Below are 21215 nucleotides of genomic sequence, written 5' to 3'. Positions count from 1 at the left end.
GCTGAAAGCAGCAAATTGTCTGGAGAGGCTCACAAAGGCAGTATGCCTTTAAATCTTCTCCTTTGCGAACCCTGAGGCTTGTCACCTCGTCCCAGGATGTGCATTGTTTTAGGCCCCCAAGAGCAGCAAGCTCTCGACCCAGGGGTCCCGAAACATGTCTGTTGGTGGCAGCCTAAGCAGCCACTCAGTCAGGTCACTAGGAGTTGGTCGAGTGTCAGGGGCATCTCTAGGATTCCCTCTTTGGTGCATTTTACATTAAATCCCACACTGGCATCAGTGTGGGTTTTATGTGCTGAGAAGTTTGGTAACAAACCTCTCAGTCTTTAGTGTATCCATTATGGGGTTGTAGATTTCGTGATGACAAACTCCCAGCACCATATACTCTTAATGGCACTGCGTACTGTAGGGGCACAGGGCTCATGCACTTGTATCCTCACCGCTGGCAAAGGGCAGCCAGCTAGAGGGGTGACTGATGTATGCCAGGGCAGTGGTTTGTGGGCATGGCATACAGGGATGTGTGCCATGTCAACTCTTCACTTTGTTCTGCACCAAGACACGCAGCCTGCAAGGGCAGTGTGTGAGTGTCAGGGTATAGGTCCTCTAAGGGTGGCACAATAAGTGCTGCAGCCCTTAGGGGCCTTCTCTGGTCACAGTGCCCTGGGTACCTGTGGTACCATTTACAAGGGGCTGACATGTGGCCAGAGATGCCAATTGGGGTTAGGCTTCAAAACAGTTTTAGGGAAGAAACATAGGCCCTGGGTACCTGATTAGAAGGAGCCCATTGCTTCTTTCAGGGTGTCTAAAGCCTTTTGACAACTAACTGTCCAGTTTACCTTTATGGGCATTTACTTGGAGGTGGGTTCTGTGAGGGGAACCACAATGGACCCATATCCCTTCACAACCCTCCTGTAGTACCCAGTCAAGCCAAGGAATGCCCTGAATTGGGCCTGGGTTGTTGGAGATGCCTAGTCCAGGATAACCTGGCTCTTGGGCTCTAAGGGTTGTACCTGGCCTCCACCAACAAGGTGGCCCTAGTACACCACAGATGCCCTAGCTGGCATTTGGATGACTTGATGGTTAGGCCTGCAGTTTGCAGGGCTTTTAAAACCTTCCCAAGGTGGATCAGGTGATCCTGCCAGGTGGAACTCAAGACAGCAATACCATCAAGATAAGCTGCACTAAAGGACTCCAACCCAGTCAGGACTTGATTCACCAACCACTGGAAGGTGACAGGGCCATTTTTTAAACCAAAGGGCATAACAGATTTCTCATGGTGCTAATAGTGCTCTAACAGTGTAGCAGAAAAGCAGTGAGGTACGCACACATTACTAATTGATCAGAACAAATCTCAGTAGCGTTAAAAGATTTTTCAAAATGTATTAAACAGCAGTTCAGAATGCACAATCCATTGTGCACATATTTTTCATACAGCAGCTTAGTGTGTACAGATTCCAGAGTACAGTAAACATCACTGAAGTGTACACTGATTTCTCCTCAAGTAGTAAAAGGCTTTGCATCGTCCCATTATTTCTCAAGGTGCAGCAAACAGTAGTGCAATGTGCACATATATCTCATTGTTTGGTAAACTACTGCATGCAATGCTTTATCATAGTCAATTACAAGTAATGAAGCGTATACACCGAGCATAGTAAAAAGCAGTGCAGTGTGCACAGATTCGTCAGTACAACAAAAAGCAGTGCAGCCCATATATTGCCGTCACATAGAAAAAACAGTGTGGTGTGAACAGATTACTCAGTGTAGTAAGATGCAGTACAGTGTGCACAGATTCCTCATATTGTAGTATGATGCAGTGTAGCGTGCACAGATTTCTTATAGTGTAGTAAGATGCAGAAGAGTGTGCACAGATCCTTCATATTGTAGTAAGATGCAGTGCAGCGTGCACATATTTCTTAAAGTGTAGTAAGATGCAGAACAGTGTGCACAGATCCCTCATATTGCGGTATAATGCACCGCAGCGTGCTCAAATTTCGTAAAGTGTAATAAAAAGCAGTGTGCACAGATTCCTCAATGCTGTAAAAAGCAGTGCAGCATGCACAGGTGTCTCACAGTGCAGTAGGATACGGGCAGAATGCATGTGCAGTACAGATCAGTGCAGTGGTACTGATTCCTCACAGTGCAGTAGTATGTAGAGCAGCATGCACAGATTCCTCACACTGCAGTAAGATGCAGTGGAACATATTTACCATAGTGCAGTAATATACAGTCCAGTATGCCGAGATTCATCAGAGTGCATTAAGAGGCAGTGCACACACATAACTTACTGTGCAGTGAAATACAGTGCAGCACGCACAGACTCCTCACAGCGCAGTAAAATGCAGTGCAGAAGTGCACAGATCCCCTCTTTAACACAAATGATGCCCATAAACACCCCCAGGGCCGGAAGGAAAGCCCCCTAGGGGCCCCAGATAGAAGAGCCCAGCTCAGCCCCAGGGGCCCCTGGATAGAAGAGCCCAGCTCAGCCCCAGGGGCCCCCGGATAGAAGAGCCCAGCTCAGCCCCAGGGGCCCCGGATAGAAGAGCTCAGCTCAGCCTCAAGGCCCCTGGATAGAAGAGCCCAGTTCAGCCCCAAGGGCCCCGGATAGAAGAGCCCAGTTCAGGCCCAGGGGCCCTGGATAGAAGAGCCCAGCTCAGCCCCAGGGGCCCCCGGATAGAAGAGCCCAGCTCAGCCCCAGGTGCCACCGGATAGAAGAGCCCAGCTCAGCCTCAGGGCCCCTGGATAGAAGAGCCCAGCTCAGCCCCAAGGGCCCCGGATAGAAGAGCCCAGTTCAGCCCCAGGGGCCCTGGATAGAAGAGCCCAGCTCAGCCCCAGGGGTCCTCAGATAGAAGAGCCCAGCTCAGCCTCAGGGGCCCCCGGATAGAAGAGCCCAGCTCAGCCCCAGAGGCCCCTGATAGAAGAGCCCAGCTCAGCCCCAGGGCCCTTGGATAGAAGAGCCCAGCTCAGCCCCAGGGGCTCCCGGATAGAAGAGCCCAGCTCAGCCCCTGGGCCCCCGAATAGAAGAGCGCAGCTGAGCCCCAGGGCCCCCGAATAGAAGAGCCCAGCTCAGCCCCAGAGGCCCCCGGATAGGAGAGCCCAGCTCAGCCCCAGGGGCCCCCGGATAGAAGAGCCCAACTCAGCCCCAGGGCCCCTAGATAGAAGAGCCCAGCCTAGCCCCAGGGGCCCCCGGATAGAAGAGCCCAGCTCAGCCCCAGGGGCCCGGATAGAAGAGCCCAGCTCAGCCCCAGGGGCCCCTGGATAGAAGGGCCCAGCTCAGCCTCAGGGCCCCCGGATTGAAGAACCCAGCTCAGCCCCAGGGGCCCCGGATAGAAGAGCCCAGCTCAGCCCCAGGGGCCCTTGGAAAGAAGAGCCCAGCTTAGCCCCAGAGGCCACCGGATAGAAGAGCCCAGCTCAGCCCCAGGGGCCCTTGGAAAGAAGAGCCCAGCTTAGCCCCAGAGGCCCCCGGAGAGAAGAGCCCAGCTCAGCCCCAGGGCCTGTCGTAATTTGACAATGACTGGGTTAGCGTTTAGCTTTGCTACATGTTTTTCTTCTTATCTTGGCCTTACACGAAAACGCCATTTTGTATGTTACGGCGGCCATTTTAGAGAATGAGCCGCCTCGTGGTCAGCATGCCCTTTTGTCCTTTGTCCGTGTTACTGACCACTCGAGTTTGCCCAGCAACAGGCTATTTTTAGTAGCGGTCAAGCTTGTACATGCGCAGTTCCGACTGACCAGTCACCCTTTTGGAATGTTCCGCCAAACTGACCAGTGGTCTTGTAACCCCTCCCATGAGTTGGCTGTGCTCCAAAAATGACCATATATGTACCTAAACTCTGTGACCATGTACCGCCTACCTTTTTATTACTGTAAATGTGTATAAAAGAAGAACTCGCACCGATGTTCGGGGTGATACTTCTTGCATTGCCGAAGGGTGCTGTAGGAATGTACCACCACCCCATGGGGTCTTAATAAACTTGTCTTTTGTACTTTTCAGTTTCTGTGCCAACAGTTCTTATGGTGTAAGTGGGTGTTCTGCGGAGCATGTAGGCCTTGGGAACCCAATACCACAGACCCCCAAATAGAAGGGCCCAGCTCAGCCCCAGAGGCGCCGTATAGAAGAGCCCAGCTCAGCCCCAGGGGCCCCCGGATAGAAGGGCCCAGCTCAGCCTCAGGGCCCCCGGACAGAAGAGCCCAGCTCAGCCCCAGGGGCCCCGGATAGAAGAGCCCAGCTTAGCCCCAGAGGCCCCCGGATAGAAGAGCCCCGCTCAGCCCCAGGGGCCCCCAGATAGAAGAGCCCATCTCAGCCTGGCTCCTGCAGAGATTCCCTCCAGGATTATTCAGTCTATTTCTACAAACACAGCAGAAGGTGCTGACAATCTCCTACCTGAGCAGAAACCTGTCCAGGCTCTCTCCTCCCCCTGGGGCTTGGGGGGAGGGGCAGATATGAGGTCTGGGAGGGGGCTGATCTGGGATCTGAGGGGGGGCAGATCTGGGGTCTGAGAGGGTCGGAAGATGAAGGTAACTGCCCAGCAGACAGGGGTGCCTTTCCAGCTCTGGAGCAGGCTAAATACACCAGGAGAGGCTGGAAGTGATGTCAGCATCGCTGCTGGTGCTGTTTTTGCCACCGCAGACCCGGAAGAGGAAACCCTTCTCCTTTCATCCAATATGCAGTTCAGTGGGTTTCATCAGCAGGCGAGGAGCGCCCTCTGGTGGCCGCTGATGGAACAGCTGCCTCCAGGCTCCAGCATTGAATTTTTCACATAAGCAAGCATTTATACCTGTAAAGACCTGGGGTTTTAGATTTTTAGATGTTACAGACAGGATTGACACCTAAAACCAGCTGAGATGGCAACACTAGTCACAGACATGGATGGTCTTAAGACACACAATACAAAAATGGCATTTACAATCCAGCACGCCACACAGATGCAGCATTACTAGGCTGTCAGGGCGATGGATATGCAGTTTGTTTTAACTTCAGGGATTATTCATCTTGGGGAATCTTGGTTGTGTTAATGTGTTTTTATTATTGCATTGGCTGGTCTCTTTTAAAGCGGGTTTCAGTGGGAGCCTGACTCATGCACAATCTAATATTTAAACACAGAGTTATATAATATTTGTTTTGGGTGAGTGTCCCAGATGGTATTTATGTATTATGTATACACAGCGTGATTGCGAGAGTGCTTGCATTAATTCAGGAGTGGAGTTTTAAGTGTGATTGTATATTGAAAATTTCTGTATGAAATACAGATTGTGAGGAAGGATTTTGGATAGAACTGACCAGGATTCAACCACTTGGATGTTTCATAGCTGGGGACTTTTCCACAGGTTTCTTGCGAAATAGGACCAGCTGGGTACCTTCCATTTAGGGGAGATGGCTGACACAAATTTAAGGAAACCCACCCCTTCCATAAATGAAAAAGGGAGAAGGTCCATTGCTAACATTTTAGCAAGCTTCGCATTGTACTACCGTGCCTTTGGGTGGTTGCGTTGGAACTGCCCCTCCAACCTAAGCATGTTGTTAATGGTAGAATGGATTACTTTCCTTTGTGCTGCTGTTGTTTTCATTAACCCACTTAGGCTCATGCTTCAAAAGAAACTGAGATCTCTGCCTGTCCGGATGTGGGCCAGCGTGTTGGTGTAGAGGAGAATTACCCAGTGCAGTATTTATGAACCTAGTTTCACGCACATCAGCACTTTCGTTAAGTAAAACTACCCCAACTCAACCCATTGAAGTTGGGCATGAAGAATCAGGGGACGATATTATTGCGGTGGAAGGTGAAGAAGAGGGAGGCCTTTCTAGACCTGTCCCCAGTAGTGTAGTGGTACCGCCCACATCCTCCTCAGCAACATCTGAGTGGCACCGCAGTAAGAGCCATACTCAGGCTGAGACACCACCCTTAGTCATGGACCTGTTCGCTGGCCTGTTTCATTCGCAGGACCCAGCAGTCGGTATACGGAGTGGGCCAAATTGGGAGGCCATATCAATGTATGCTGATGATGTATTTGTGTACCTCAGGAATGTGCAGGCGATCTACCACAGGTGATGGATGTTCTAGACGTTTTTGGTAGGACTTCTGGACTGAGGCTAAATTGGACCAAATCCAACTTATATTCAATGTGCAAACTCACAACTTAGAACAGGAAGTGCTGCCCCAATTAGCACTGGGGTGGCACCCTGACATCTTCAGGTATTTAGGGGTGAACGTACCACACCGATGATGAACTTATACTGGGCAACTTAGGTGATGTCCAATGTTAGCAGCTCCCTGTCGTTTTGGGGCTCCCTGCCACTATCGACCCATGGGTAGAGTGGAAGTTGCAAAAATGCTGTTAATACATTTACCGTATTTTCCGGCGTATAAGACGACCCGGCGTATAAGACGACCCCCTACTTTGCCAGAAAAATTTTAGGTTTTGTGCTATACTCGCCGTATAAGACGACCCCTCACTTCCAGCGCAGCATAGCCATTCCGAGAATGTACCGGTATTTTGAACTTACCGTATTAGTCTAGTCCTCCTCCCTGTGGGTGAGCAGTAAGGCTTTATCAGTGGGCAGTGGGTACCTATAAGCGTTTATTTTACAAACTCAAAGACTGAACGCAAACAAATTGGTTGTATAAACAATCTTGCTTTACTCGGAATATTTTTATTTAAAACCATATCAAAAACTGTCACTTCTGAATATACCGGTACGGTACGGCAAACATAAATTAGTGCATGAAACAGTGCAAGTGGATTAAACGTTCCATAACTTCCCATAAATCCAAGCGATTTCTACAGGATTTACAACGTTCCCTTTAAAAGCCTTCAAAATCCTCCTCTTCGTCATCTGATCTCATAAGTAAGTCAATGAGATCTTGTGGTACATCTGTAAGGCAGTCATCGTATGGATCTTGTACCAATTCCGTATCAGATGATGTGGTCTCTTCTTCGGCATCCTCTTCACCTTCCCACAGATAGTCGTCCTCCATACCATCTAATGAATTTGATATGCCACACTTCTTGAAAGACTTTATTACAGTCTCTGCATCGATGTCGTTCCAGGCCTTTATAACAAAGGTGCACAAAACATCCAACTGTGGAGCACGCATGTTTCCTCCTTTTGTGAATGTTTTTTCACCGCTAACCATCCACTCATTCCACTGTTCTCGGATGCGATCTTTAAATGGCTTGTTTAGGCACACATCCAGTGGCTGCACCAACGATGTCAGTCCTCCAGGTATAACTGCAGCATCTGTTTTTAGTCTTGCCAGCCTTTGCTTGGTGCTGGGAGTTAAATGAGCCCTGAACATATCCCACACCAGTAGACTACGCCTTTGTAGAAGTCCACCTGGTCGCCTGCTCCATACGTTATCAAGCCATAGCTTTACCCCTTCTTCATCCATCCATCCTTTCTCATTCACATGCACAAAACAACCAACAGGAAACTTGAGTTTCGGCATTGTTTTTCTTTTAAAAATAACCATTGGTCTCAGTTTGCCACCATCAGCTGTGCATGCAAGTACCACTGTGAAACTGGACTTCTCATGTCCTGTTGTTTTTATTAAAATTGTCTTTTCGCCTTTTTGATGGACAGTTTTGTTGGCAATCATATCAAAATTCATTGGAGTTTCATCCATGTTTCCGATGCTACTTAGCGCATAGCCATGTTCATTGCGCAGCCTAATAACGTAGCGATGGAAGCTATGCATTTTGGCATCAAGATCCGCAGGTAATTTCTGGGCAATTTTTGTCTTTTGCCGCAATACCAGATTATGCCTTCCCAAGAATCTGGTACACCAGGATACAGTGGCCTTAAATCTGTGGCTGAGATCTGGATTAGATTTGGCCCACTGAAGTGCAACCAATCGGATTTTATTTTGGGTCACGACATACCCGCTTTGCCGATGCTCGGCCACCATGTCTTTTACATGCTTTTCCAGTTCTGGCCAATGTGGGGTGCCTCTTCTTAGTGCACACTTGCCCCATGGCATACTCCGTAATGCTTGCTCATTTGCTCTCCAGGCCCGAACCATCTTTTCTGTCACTCCATATTGTCTAGCAGCAGCACAGTTATTATGTTCCGTGGCAAAATCCACAACTTTAAGTTTGTAACTGGCTTCATATTTCCTTCTTCTTGCCACTGCTGGAGCCTTGCTGAGTTCTTGACTGCCAGCCATTTGCACTGGATGCGCTGCAGGAGCCTTGCCGGGTTCTTCGCTGTCTGCCATTTGCACGGAATGTGCTGCTGGAGCCTTGCCGGGTTCTTGACTGTCAGCCATTTGCACTCGATGTACTGGTGCTGTACAGTATGAACAGGTGCAGACTGTCTTCAACACCACACGTACGGTACGGCAAATACGCTATCTGCTCACCAGACTGCCTTTCCTCTTCGCAACAACAAGCCAATCACGGCAAGTGCTCTACTGCCTTCGGTAACATTCGGGAACATTCTACAGTCCCCTTTCTATGCCACGCCCATGTCAAGGGGAGAGGTGCGCGTGCCAAAACGTGGCAAACGTGCCAAACGTGTCAACACACTGGGCGCTGCCATCTTCGGCGCTGGCTGCCCATTACCATGTACCGTGTTTCGGACGTCCTGCTGCCTCGTCCTGCTGCCTCGTCTGCCTGGGGATGTGCAAGCGGTTGGAGGCGCGTGTACAGCGGCAGCGGCAGTCGAGGTAAGACTCATGGCGCCATTTGCTCGCTTGTGAAGCGGTTTGACACCTTCGAGTGAAGTCTTTGCTATGAAAAAAACGCTCGCTTTCGATACTTCATGGCGTTGCCAGGGCCGGTGGCTGTATTTTTTGACATAAGGTGTGTTGTTTCTTGTTATTTCCTATTGTGAAGCGGTCTGACACCTTCGAGTGAAGTCCTCGCTATGACAAAAAAACGCTCGCTTTTGATACTACTTGCACAATTCATGGCGCGGGGCCTGGGTGTGGACGTTGCCAGGGCCGGTGGCTGTATTTTTTGACATAAGGTGTGTTGTTTCTTGTTATTTCCTATTGTGAAGCGGTCTGACACCTTCGAGTGAAGTCCTCGCTATGACAAAAAAACGCTCGCTTTCGATACTTGCACAATTCATGGCGCGGGGCCTGGGTGTGGACGTTGCCAGGGCCGGTGGCTGTATTTTTTAACATAAGGTGTGTTGTTTCTTGTTATTTCCTATTGTGAAGCGGTTTGACACCTTCGAGTGAAGTCCTCGCTATGAAAAAGCGCATGAAAACATACCATAAAATTTTGTACCCGGCGTATAAGACGACCCCCGACTTTCGAGAACATTTTAAGGGGTTAAAAAGTCGTCTTATACGTCGGAAAATACGGTATACTGATTTTCGACACCTCTAGTTTACCCGCCTCGGCGCTTCTTTAGGACATTGGACTCTGTTTCTGTTCTTATGGACTTAATCTGGGGAGCGGGCCACAAGAGAGTCATGCTTCGCAAACTATACTCTACCTTGGAAGGGAATGGGGGGATGTACATATAAAAGACAAATAAAGAACTACAAACTACTGTGTGACTTGGAAGACAATTATTTCTCAATACAGCCCTTGATTGTGATCTTGTTACAGTTCTCACATTATCATCCGCACTAGAAGAGATGGGAGTGTAGTGTAGTTCCTATTTTCCCAATAGGCCCTGCGCATTGGAATAACATAAACAGTAGTATGGACGTAGAAGTGCGGATCTTCCAGGTCTCCACTGACTATGCTAAACTTAATTGGGTTTGTTACCAACTAGCTCAGAGGTCACTGGAAACTTTCTTGACTGAATAGGAAGTGATCAGCTTCCCTGGTACAGACAAGAAGGGATTCAGTTTTCTAACAACCGCATAAACATGACAACTTTGCTCCTTAGAATAAGAGTCAATCTCTAGAGTCGTGTGAAACAATAGACAGTTATTTTACTCAGTCAGTTTTGTGCAGATTACTTTCACCAAAGTGCAGAGAATAGAGAGACAGGCGTTTTTAATAAAAAGGTATTATTTATTGAACAGTCTTTATTCTCATACAAGAGAAATGAATTGCCACAATTGCAAGACTAGTTATTATAAAAAAGTGCGTACAGTAAAATGAGTATTGCGAAATAATACTGTAAAAACATTGATATGGTTTCTTAGCCATACAATGGTTTAAAATGAATAAAACATATATTCATTCATATATACAGTAGGCTAACGTACTCAACTGGTGCTTCTAACTACGCCTACCCCAGTGTACCTGACCTAAGCCTAATACTTGGGAGGGAGTAAGTAAGTAGCAGTTTTAGTTAAGTTGGTTTTGCCAAGGTTTGCTTCAAGAATTCTCTCTAAGGGTTTAGTCAACACCATACCTCTGGAAAAGAATGTTGGAGGTCTTGTATCTCCTTCCAGGACTCGATATCCCAGTCACTCGCAAGAGTGGGCTGGAAACGCCAGAGCTGGATTTCTCGGCAGGAGAAAAGACAGCGTCTCTCTCAGCGCGTCGAGGAAGAGGAGGAGGGGCAGCGTCCGTGGGCAGCTAGTATCTGCTGGGCTCTGCAGGGGGACAGCTGTTCTGCTCCTATGTTCACCACACCATCGCTATCATCGATGTCGTCGAGGCAGCGATAGCATCAGCATCAGCGTTTGCTTAAGGCAACATTGGTAATATTTATACCTGAAAGGTGCCTGGTTTGACGTAAGTTTTTGGACATAAGACGTCAATAAAGATGTCACTAGGAAGTGATCGTCTCTTAGTGCTCATTAGAGTTCTATTACTAATCAAAACATAGCAAGCGGGGCTTTCCCAGGTTGCTGAGTTTTTATCTTGTTGAAGAACTCGGAGTGTAATCTAGGAATCTTAGATAGTGGCTTCTGCTGTGTCATTTGCTCTAATGAGCTGCAGAGGAAGTGATTCTGAAATGTGGCTCTGATCGTGTGAGGCCAGAGACGAGTTTCTGAATATTGCATTTGATCGTTTATGCCAATATAGGGGAATAAATGGATTATAGCCGTATAGGGGCATAAGGTCACAGTATTGATCGGGGTCCTAGATTAGAACGCGACAGGAGCATGGTGTGTAGGTAGAGCAAAACAGTGGAAGTCACACATTTCAATACAGTTTATTAAAAATGGACAAGGAACTTTAAGATTCAAACCAAGTTTAGATCAAAAAGAAAATTTAATAATTATTCAGAAGCAAAATCTAAAGGTGGGCTGTGATGTAAGGATCATTAATTAGCAAAAACAACTGTCAAAGCCAAACAAAAAGGTAAATGAATAAAAAACTAGTAGATCCACTGAATCAATCAGGAAGTCACCTACAAAATTGTAGTTGACTTCGGTAGCTATGCTCGAGAGGGCAAAGATAAGTTTAGTCTCTGGTGATGATTAACACTGGAATTTGATGCAAGGTTTTTGGCTGAATCAGTCTCAGAAGGTGATGAGCTGCACAGAAGTGGCTTGAAGTGCAAAATTCCCACAGAGTAGAGTTGGGTCATCAAGTTGAACCTGAATCCACGGCCATCAAAATGTGTGAAACTTCAAGCAATTACAACAGCTGCCAAGTTATGGAGATGGTTCAAGGTTGATGATAAGAGCCAAAGCATGGAACGTGGCAGGCCTGAGGCATGGTTAAAGGGATAGCAGGTTCTATTTGAAACAAAAAGAAGATGGAAAGAGGCCACTCATGTGGATCTTTGTAATACGAGGCCATGTCCCATTGGAACAGAAATCATTAGGACTATTTAGGGTGGGGCCACAAATGGTTTGCATATGGTTGGCCTTGTCTTTAGTGGCACGGAGAATAGAAAATGATGTGGCGGGATGTTGCCAAGATTAACTACCAGTCCACCCATCACCTTTAGTTTTTCTCAGTGATCAGCCCTACGTGGTACAGACATGAACAGATATTGGTCCCATAGAGACCTACGACAATGGGACTTCTGCTGCAGCCCCCTGGTGAGGCTCGTTAACACTGGAAACAGTTTGAAGTTACCTGCATTCCAGATCCTAGCAGCGTGGGCTCAAAGTTCAGGATCGAATGGCCTTTGTGGGTCAGAGCCACTGCTTATAAACACTCAGGGAACAAAACACACTGAATGAATGAGGCCACAAATAGTTACAAAAGAATGAGGTTAATTCAAGCATTTCCATCCCTCGCTGTGCGCTGTTCTCAGTAGACAGTTTGTTGGACAATCAATGGATTGATGTCTTTGTGGCTGCTTCATGTAAATGTTTTGCAATGCTGAAAGCTCCTCCTCAGGGTTGACAGTGAGCACCTTTTATTCTCCCACATTGTCTCTCTTATGTGGAAAGTTACATTTACAGCTGAAGTTTTTGTCACATTGAGAGCACGGGTCATTTTCTTTCTCATTGTGGGTTCTCTCTTGTTGAATGAAACTGAATCACCAGCAGACCCTTTCCTGGCATTTAGAACAATTACAAGGATTTTTCCAGGTAAGTTCTCACAGGTTGAGTGGGACCAGATTTCCGACTGAAACTTTTCCAGCATTCAAAGAGCTAAGAAAGTTTTTCCCCAGTGTGAGTTCTCTCATGTCTAGTGAGAGTTGATTTCAATCTGAAGCTTTTGTGGCATTCAGGGCACTGATATGGTTTATGCCCAGTGTGGGTCCTTTCATGCACAGCAAGGTTGGATTTCTGACCAAAGCTTTTTTGGCATTCAGAGCACTGATAAGGTTTTTCCCCAGTGTGAGTTCTCTCATGTCTAGTGAGAGTCTTTTTCAGACTGAAGCTTTTCTGACATTCAGAGCACTGATACTGTTTGAGCCCAGTATGGATTCTCTCATGTAGAGTTAAACCGAATTTGTGATAGAAACCTTTTTGGCATTCAGAACACTGATACCGTTTATGCCCAGTGTGGGTTGTTTCATGTACAGTAAGGTTGTGTTTCTGACTGAAGCTTTTACAGCATTCAGAGCACTGATAAGGTTTTTGTCCAGTGTGGGTCCTTTCATGTGTAGTAAGGCTGGATTTTTGACTGAAGCTTTTACAGCATTCAGAGCACTGATACGGTTTTTGCCCAGTGTGAGTTCTCTCATGGTGAGTGAGAAAATTTTTCCGACTGAAGCTTTTCTGGCATTTAGAGCACTGATAGGGTTTGAGCCCAGTATGGATTCTCTCATGTTGAGTTAAACCGGATTTGTGATAGAAGCCTTTTTGGCATTCAGAACACTGATACGGTTTCTGCCCAGTGTGGGTTCTTTCATGTGCAGTAAGGCTGGATTTATAACTGAAGCTTTTACAGCATTCAGAGCACTGATAAGGTTTTTGCCCAGTGTGAGTTCTCTCATGTTCAATTAAACTGGATCTCTGACTGAATCCTTTCCGGCACTCAGAGCACTGGTAAGGTTTTTGTCCAGTGTGGGTCCTTTCATGTGCAGTAAGGCTGGATTTATGACTGAAGCTTTTACAGCATTCAGAGCACTGATAAGGTTTTTGCCCAGTGTGAGTTCTCTCATGGTGAGTGAGAGTTATTTTCCGACTGAAGCTTTTCCGGCACTCAGAGCACTGATAAGGTTTTTGGCCAGTGTGAGTTCCCTGATGGTGAATCAGACTGCAACTAAAACTGAAGCTTTTTTGACATGTGGAGCACGGTTTATGCCCAGTGTGGTTTCTTTCATGTGAAGTGAGATTGGATTTGGTACTGAAGCTTTTACAGCATTCAGAGCACTGATACGGTTTAAGCTCAGTGTGGATTCTTTCATGTACCGTAAGGCTGGATTTGTGATTGAAGACTTTCTGGCATTCGGGACACTGATAGGGTTTTCGTCCAACGATAGTTTTCTCATGTTTAGTGAGGTGGGATTGATGACTAAAGCTGTTCTCACATTCATTGCTCTTATTAGAGTTGTTTGTTTCTCCAAGTTGGGTTTGTTCCTGGGTACATGCCATCTTAAGACTAAATTTGATTTCTGATTGTGTACTTGTTTATGTTACAACTCAGCATTAACTTCTAAAATACATTTCAGATGCTCTTCTTAACATATGTATTTTAACTAATGATAGTTTTTACCTGGAGATCATTTTCCTACCTTTAAAGGCACCTATCTAACTTGTCTTATTAACTTTCACTGAGGAGCCCCTTGTATTGATTAAGAGGCCCCTCATGGATTCATGTTCTCCAAGTTATGCCGGGTGAGTTCTCTCAAGTTTAATTAGTCTCATTTAGTGATTCTAGTTTATCACATTTGATTTAGGAGTTTTAAAAGCACTGATAAGGTCTTTGGCCTTTAGTGTTTGACTGTTAGGTATGTTTTTTCATACAAGTAATGACAGATGCTTAGGGCTTGCCAGGGTGGGTTATGAATTATCAACACCGTAACACTGGCCCCTTTTATACTTTCTGTCAGTATATGCTTTTTTTTGCTCAGTGACTAAGACAGGTACATGAGGTACATGATCCACTTTGGAGTTACAGGACCCTTTGAAACCCCTCGGATCAACCTCAAGAGACAGAGTTGGTGGGGGAAAATCTTCCTATATTGGAAATGGTAAGCCAGCATCTTTGGTGAATTGACATCTGAGAAAGCGTATTTACAATGACTTTCTTTTAAACAACCTTTTCTCTCCTCTCATCTTCAGGAGACAGAGACAAAAGCTTGCTCTTGTAAACCGAGGATATTAGTCTTTTTGACGGTTCTGTCACATCACAACACATCTACGGATGCTGATCTGTTGTGGAGGGTTTACGTCTCCAAAGTATTTCTCATAAACCATCAAACAGAATTTACAACACTGAGTATTCCCATGCGCACTGCGTGGGCATCAATTGTGGCCAATGTTCTCCTCAATCTCAGTTACTGACACTTGGTAAACATTTATGGTCATTTTCCTTTAGGGATTTGACAACTTTCACATTCACCAGTTTCTTCCGCACCAACATCCTCACCATTCCTGGTACATAGAATGTGTTTCTTCTTAAGAGCTCAAGAATGTTTTAACTTTCCTTGTGTTTCTCTAAATTTAAACCTTCTTTTTTCTGTTCATGCTTCAGTCACCTGTAGAAACGGAGTCAGAAATTGTAAATGAACACAAAGAAAAAATATTTATGACCTTATACTTTGCACAAAGAATATACTGACAAAAACAAGCCAGGAAATCAGTTGAGTATCATTTCTGATAGTGGTGAAACAGCTCGGGGACACTGTAAATCAGGAGCTTCGGATCACTGGAGCTCATGGATGTGAGAGAAAACGTAATTACTATTTAAGAAAGAAACACAAGTTGCACTTATATTGTGACACAGATTCTCAGCAGCAGCCAACACTATCAATTTACAATTTCTGTGGCAAAAGCTTGCATCACAATGAGATATTTCTAATACTTTTAATGAATTATCTCCTGCCCACCTAGACTGTTAATCTATTCCTTTTTCCAGTGATCTAGGAAGGGACATTTTATTGAACAAAGGAATTCGCTTTGTTGTAATCACTGCTTTAAATGCCACTGTAGACTGACGCTGTGTCCAGTTAGCTCAGTGGAATTCACTATTTCAAATTGTGCGGATGATAAGGACTTACTTGGTTCCCAGAACTCATCACACTCCTCCAACAGGACCCAGGCACTGCAACACCTGAAAAAGAGAAAAAAACAGCACAACAGTAAAGGAAACAAATAAGGGTCTAGAAAAGAAAAACACAAAACAGAAGAAAGAGATAAAAGGCTATCTTCCACTCTCACCACATGTTCCTGCGCAGGAAACTGTGCAGCAGATGCTTGTAAACCCATAGGTTAATTCTAAAGACAGTGCCCCCAAGGTCAGCACTAGGTGCAGCTCCACCGGTTGCATCACCCTAAAGCAAGCCCTGTGTGCATGTGTCTTCACACACATATACTGTGTCTTTTGCTTGTAGTAGATAAGACAGAAAAGGATAGTTTAGGAGGACATAAAGAGATGGAAGTTAGATCAAGAGAGAAAAGACGCCGAAAGAACAGTCAGAGGGGGGAGAGTATCACTTGGTGTAGAGGAGGAGACAAATGTGCCAATAGTTAAGGAACTGCTGGGCAAAACCGACCTAAAAAGGAATCGGACCTGCACTACACCCCCAACATTTCCAGGAGGAATGTGGCTCCATCATATTATTATCAGAAATTTGATAACAACAAGAATAGTGTACAGAGGGAGTCAAATGTTGAAGCTGAAGAGACAAAAAAAAAGACTGAGATCAAGAAAGGGAATAGAGAAAGTAGAAACAGGGGAAAAGGAAACTTAAGAGTTATAGGAATCCTTACCTGACAGTTATATTATATTTTGTTCCTCCAAGGGTGGCAGCCACGCTGCACTGCCTGGTCATCCCAGAATACCTTGAAAGGAAGTAAAGAAATAGTTTTGCATCAGACGACTATCACACTTCATCACATTTTACAAATAACCATCCTGAACTTACAACACAAAAGAATCTCTTGTTCTCTGGAGGCCATTGTGAAGCAAATATGGGTATGAATAAATACTTTTTTGGTTCACCAAGAACCATGATCCCTTGCTGGAAAAGGTCTCTGTGAATATGGAGTGCACCCACAGTCTCAGAGAACAAACCCCAACAACACAGTCCACTTCTTCATAACCCCCATCTTTCCATTTACAGACCATGAAACTTGCAAATCAAAACAATCTGGTTGGCAAAGGTATGTTAAAGTCCTTGAACATAATTCTGCCCACACTTCATAAATCAACCAGACTCTTATATTTATACAAACCATGCTCTCTGAGCAACTGCAATTCAAGGTCAAACTGATGCAGAGTTTGAATGCCAAGCAATGGAAGTAACAAAGCATCAATGTGTTGGCGCTTTTTATCTATAACTTATCTGAAGGGATGATGCAGAGGGTCAGCATAAATAAATCCTTCACGAGACAAAGCTTGGAACATTGAAATGTTTAGATCTCCATTGAAGACAACAAAGCAGCAGCAGCCTATACAACCTGATATAGGCCCGCTGCTCTCAACATTACAATGTCCTAATACACAGCCTCTGCCTCTCTGAAATATATGGATTGGACAGGAGAAGGCAGAAGATAGAGCCTGCAGCAGGACACACAGGAGCCTCCCCCCCTTCTTCCTCCCGTAGCTCGCAGTGTCACTGGCATCTCGGAAGGAGGGGGGGTTCTGCTCATCTCCCGTATCTCCCGACTCACCTGAATGATGAAAAGCAGTTTAGCCAAGCCCAGGGAGAACCAGGGGCTGACTTCAGCCTCCTTTCACAGCGATTGTTTTTGATTTCTCAACAATTAACCCCTGTGGTCCTGCATGCGGCTGTTAACTGTTCAACATTCACGCTTACAGCAGTTCGGAGTACCGGAGGAGTTTCAACCCCCTGGGTCTCTGGGACACCGTTGTTTTATTAAGTAACACATTCTGCCCTCATAGGTCAAAAAGTGTAATGACCTTATAGTCAGCCATAGCAGGCAATACTGCCCATTAAAGGACCGTTCCCTTGGTAAAGGCCCTTGCCTTCGGAGCTACAACAAGCTACAAAGCTATATTAAAGGTTTCAAATTATTACTGAAGGCATAAACATGGTTACTCAATCAGAGAAATAATGATCATAATATTTGCAAGAGGATCACATAAAGGTAACCTCCAAAGTATATCAAAAGACAGACTCAGAAATAACTCTAGCTCTAAAGTCAATAGACAGACCACCACAACAAATGTGTGCTAAGAAACAAGAAAACTTTTTTTATAATATCAAATAGCAAACTGACTAGAACCTGCTTAGTTAAAAATCAAGGAAACGTTCTTAAGTTTTTAGACAGAGAGAACACATTATTAACATGGTTCATGATGAGGTAAAAATGACAGCAATCAATGAATGTTCATGAAAACATGGCACAACAAAATGTAACTTAATAAACCACACCCACAAAATGAATAATGAATTGTGACTCTTCACCTAAAAGCCACCAATCATTTTACAAGGTTATTCCCTAACATAATAACTGGATCTTAATCACAGTTTAAGTTTGTGGCCATTCATCATTGACCCAATTTGTATGGGAACATTTGCTGACAGCTTATTAGTTGTTTATTAGAAATGCCTACAAATTGGACTTGTTTCCCAAGAGGGGTGGGTTGGGAGCTCCCGTCAGTCTGACTGTAAAACGGGAGGCACATTTATTGATTAAAAGAGATGCTGGATTCCCATTTACTTATTCTACAAAAGGGCCCTCTGGGTGACCTCAAGGACTGCACCAAGCACGCAATTCTTCTTCCATTTCAGGCACCGTCATTGTGTCTGATTCAGTCCAGTAGAAACTCCTAGTGTAGATGCAAGTTGTGGAAAATCCTTATTACTCACTAAAGGATGTTGTTGAAATCTTACATTTGTTTAAAATTTAGCGTTCTATTCTGCACTGGGCTGTGGGGCCATCAAGACTGAAGGCATGTTCCAATTATCTGCCTTTGATTCTGCATGCTCGGCACACAGGCCAGTTGGGCTGGGACCACTGACTGTGACATCCCATTCTGTGCCATCTGATTCATGTTCCATTTTCCCAGGTTCCTGCAAACATCGCAAGGATCATGTCTTATTCTGCACATTATTAGTGTTTGAAGTATTTAAATTGCCACTGTCAGTAAAACCTATACCCTGAGCAGGGCCGGACTGGCCGTAACGGGCTTCCAGTGGTTCCCCGGGAGGCTGAAAGAGTGGGGGCCCATTCTTCAATGCTGGGAAACATATTTCTTACTGGGGGCGGTTTTGCTGTGGTGCTGCTATATCGCCCCCAGCAACAAAAGAGGCAGGGAGCTGGTCCGTCAAAATTGTCAGGCCTGGTTTGGGTTCTCAGTCCGGCCCTGACCCAGAGGAACAACATTTCCTCCTTGCACATACTGAACATCATTACTCTGCACACCAACGCCGTGCATATCCAAATTCACACCAGCAACAAACCCAGAATCAAAACGAGAATACAATCGGTGAGAACCACTTTTGTCACCCTTCTGGATAATTTTTGACTGAGCCATCATTATTATTATTTTGATCTTCTTATGCTTAGTAATACAATTGTCACTAGAGTACTTTGGTTACAACAAAATCTCATCCAGAATATTAGTCTGCAGCCCCTCACATTAAGCACTAACATCTGGATGCATAGCTAAAAGATGCGCCCTCTTTTACCCGGTCTTCGACTTTGCAATATTGTCTGTAAATCTGCATTAATTTCTTGTATATATAATAAAGTATTCTGCGGCGCTTCACTCTGTGGCTCTTCAATTGGCCAGTTTACAAGCAACTTACACTCATTCCACAAATCTCTTGGGACAACAATTAACAAACTTAAACTCAGCTCTCGACCACGCCGCCTGGACGAACATGCCTCATCTCCACTGCATTCCTCCTGGACAGGCCCACCTTCTATGAACCACCCAAACACAGGACAGGCCTCACCTCATCTGCACCCCTGGAGAGGCCTTACTTCCTCTGCACCCCTGGACAGGCCTCACCCCCTCTGCACCCCTGGACAGGCCTCACCCCCTCTGCACCCCTGGACAGGCCTCACCTCTTCTGCACCCCTGGACAGGTCTCACTTCCTCTGCATCACTGGACAGGCCTCACCTCCTCGGACCCCTGGACAGGCCTCACCTCCTCTGCACCCCTGGACAGGTCTCACCTCCTCTGACCCCTGACAGGCCTCACCTCCTCTGACCGCTGGACAGGCCTCACTTCCTCTGACCGCTGGACAGGCCTCACTTCCTCTGCACCCCTGGACAGGCCTCACCTCCTCTGCACCCCTGGACAGTCCTCACCTCCTCTGCATCCCTGGACAGGCCTCTCCTCCTCTGCCCCCCTGGACAGGCCTCAACTCATCTGCCCCTCCTCTAGACAGGCCTCTCCTCCTCTGTCCCCCTGGACAGGCCTCATTTCCTCTGACCCCTGGACAGGCCTCTCAGTGAAGGATTCTCATTAAGGACAGAGGAGCCCAGAGTTCATTCCACACCATACAGCGCCTCTGACTCCGCCCTGAGCCTCGGGACGCTATCCACAGGCCCCGAAGAGAGACACTGCTCCCCAGGACCTGCCCAGAGGCGCCCCCCGGTGGCAGGACTGTGGTTCGGACCGAGGCGCTTTAATACCACACACCAGACACGAGGCGCTACACACGAGGCACGTGTTCATCACTCAGAATGAGGGAAATGAGGGAAATGTCCTGATCCATTTCCATCTTTCAGCCCCGGGGCCTGATTCGCGTGATGCTGCTGCCCCCCCCCCAACGATCCGTCCCCAAAAAGTGACTTTTAACCATGAAATGTCCTCTCCGGAGGGGGCAGATCTCTGGGGTATTTCTGACTTGAGGTGATGATCGTGTCTTGTGCAGCTGACACTGCACCCCACTGTACCCCACTCCTGATGTCTGTCCCTCTGGGGGTGTTATACCGTGTGTATCTCTTCTTGTCACAACTTGTGATAATAAATGTTTAATCCGAGGCGCCTTGCCCCCCCCCCTCGTTCACGCTTTATAAAGATCCTAAAATAAAGACAGAATAATCCCTTCCATGGGCGACTGCTGCTGCCTCCCCCTGGGGACCCCTGTAGAAGGATAGGAGGGGCCCCTCTGCTTCTCCATATGGGAGGGCACCTATGTTTCTCCATATGGGAGGGGCGCCTCTGCTTCTGCTTATAGGAGGGGCCCCTCTGCTTCTGGAAGGGGCTACTCTGCTTCTCTTCTGGGGGTGGGAGGTAGAAATTAGATGGATGGAAAGAGAGGAAGAGGAGGGGGAGGCTGGTATATCTTAAGGATTGTGAGGGCCCTGGACCAAACATTTTTGGGCCCCTGCTCAGACCAGTTGTGGTTTCCTGATCTAATCAGACTGCTCCAGACTCTAAAGTGTGTCCAATGACCCAGCAGCAGCTCACTGACACTGCGCACAATCCCTGCCACCCACCTGTAATACAAATATATGAAAACAAACTGTGTTTAAAAACCATTCAAGGTCATCAGGGCAGGGCTGTGTGGAGAACAGAGCCAGGTGTATCAGGGGCCCCTAAAAGGCCGGGGCCCGGGCCAGAGCCCACTTTGCCAAGGCGGTCAGAGATGGAGGAAAGAAGTGGAGATGGATGGATGGGTGGGTAGATGTGTCAGTGGGTGGATGGATGGGTGAAATGGATGTGTCAGGGTGGATGGATGAGTAGATGGATGGATGGTTAGATGGATGGGTCAGTGGCTGAGTGGGTGGGTGGACGGATGGTTGGGTGGGTGGATGGATGGGTGGATGGATGGATGGGTGGGTGGATGGATGTGTCGGTGGGTGGA

The 21215-nt window shown here is 46.5% G+C and overlaps 2 protein-coding genes across 2 annotated transcripts in view; both read right to left on the bottom strand.

Moving 5' to 3' along the window:
* The window catches only part of LOC147663641 (uncharacterized), a 225493-nt gene that overhangs the window by 141315 nt on the left and 62963 nt on the right, over positions 1-21215 (bottom strand). The window contains exons 2-3 of the mRNA XM_086950302.1: positions 16194-16265; positions 15482-15534 (exon numbers count right to left, since the gene is read on the bottom strand). The gene's annotated coding sequence lies outside the window, so the exon portion shown is untranslated. The remainder of the gene's footprint in view (positions 1-15481; positions 15535-16193; positions 16266-21215) is intronic.
* Positions 12060-14953, bottom strand: LOC147663642 (uncharacterized). The gene has a single exon (XM_086950301.1). It carries the CDS (start codon positions 13851-13853, stop codon positions 12462-12464), a length of 1392 nt encoding a protein of 463 aa, XP_086806427.1. The 5' UTR covers positions 13854-14953; the 3' UTR covers positions 12060-12461.

Source organism: Lissotriton vulgaris, unplaced genomic scaffold (genome assembly GCF_964263255.1).
Source record: "Lissotriton vulgaris unplaced genomic scaffold, aLisVul1.2 SCAFFOLD_2100, whole genome shotgun sequence".
Classification (NCBI taxonomy): Eukaryota; Metazoa; Chordata; class Amphibia; order Caudata; family Salamandridae; genus Lissotriton; species Lissotriton vulgaris.
Note: the sequence above shows the minus strand (reverse complement) of the source record. Positions and strands in the feature narration are given on the sequence as shown.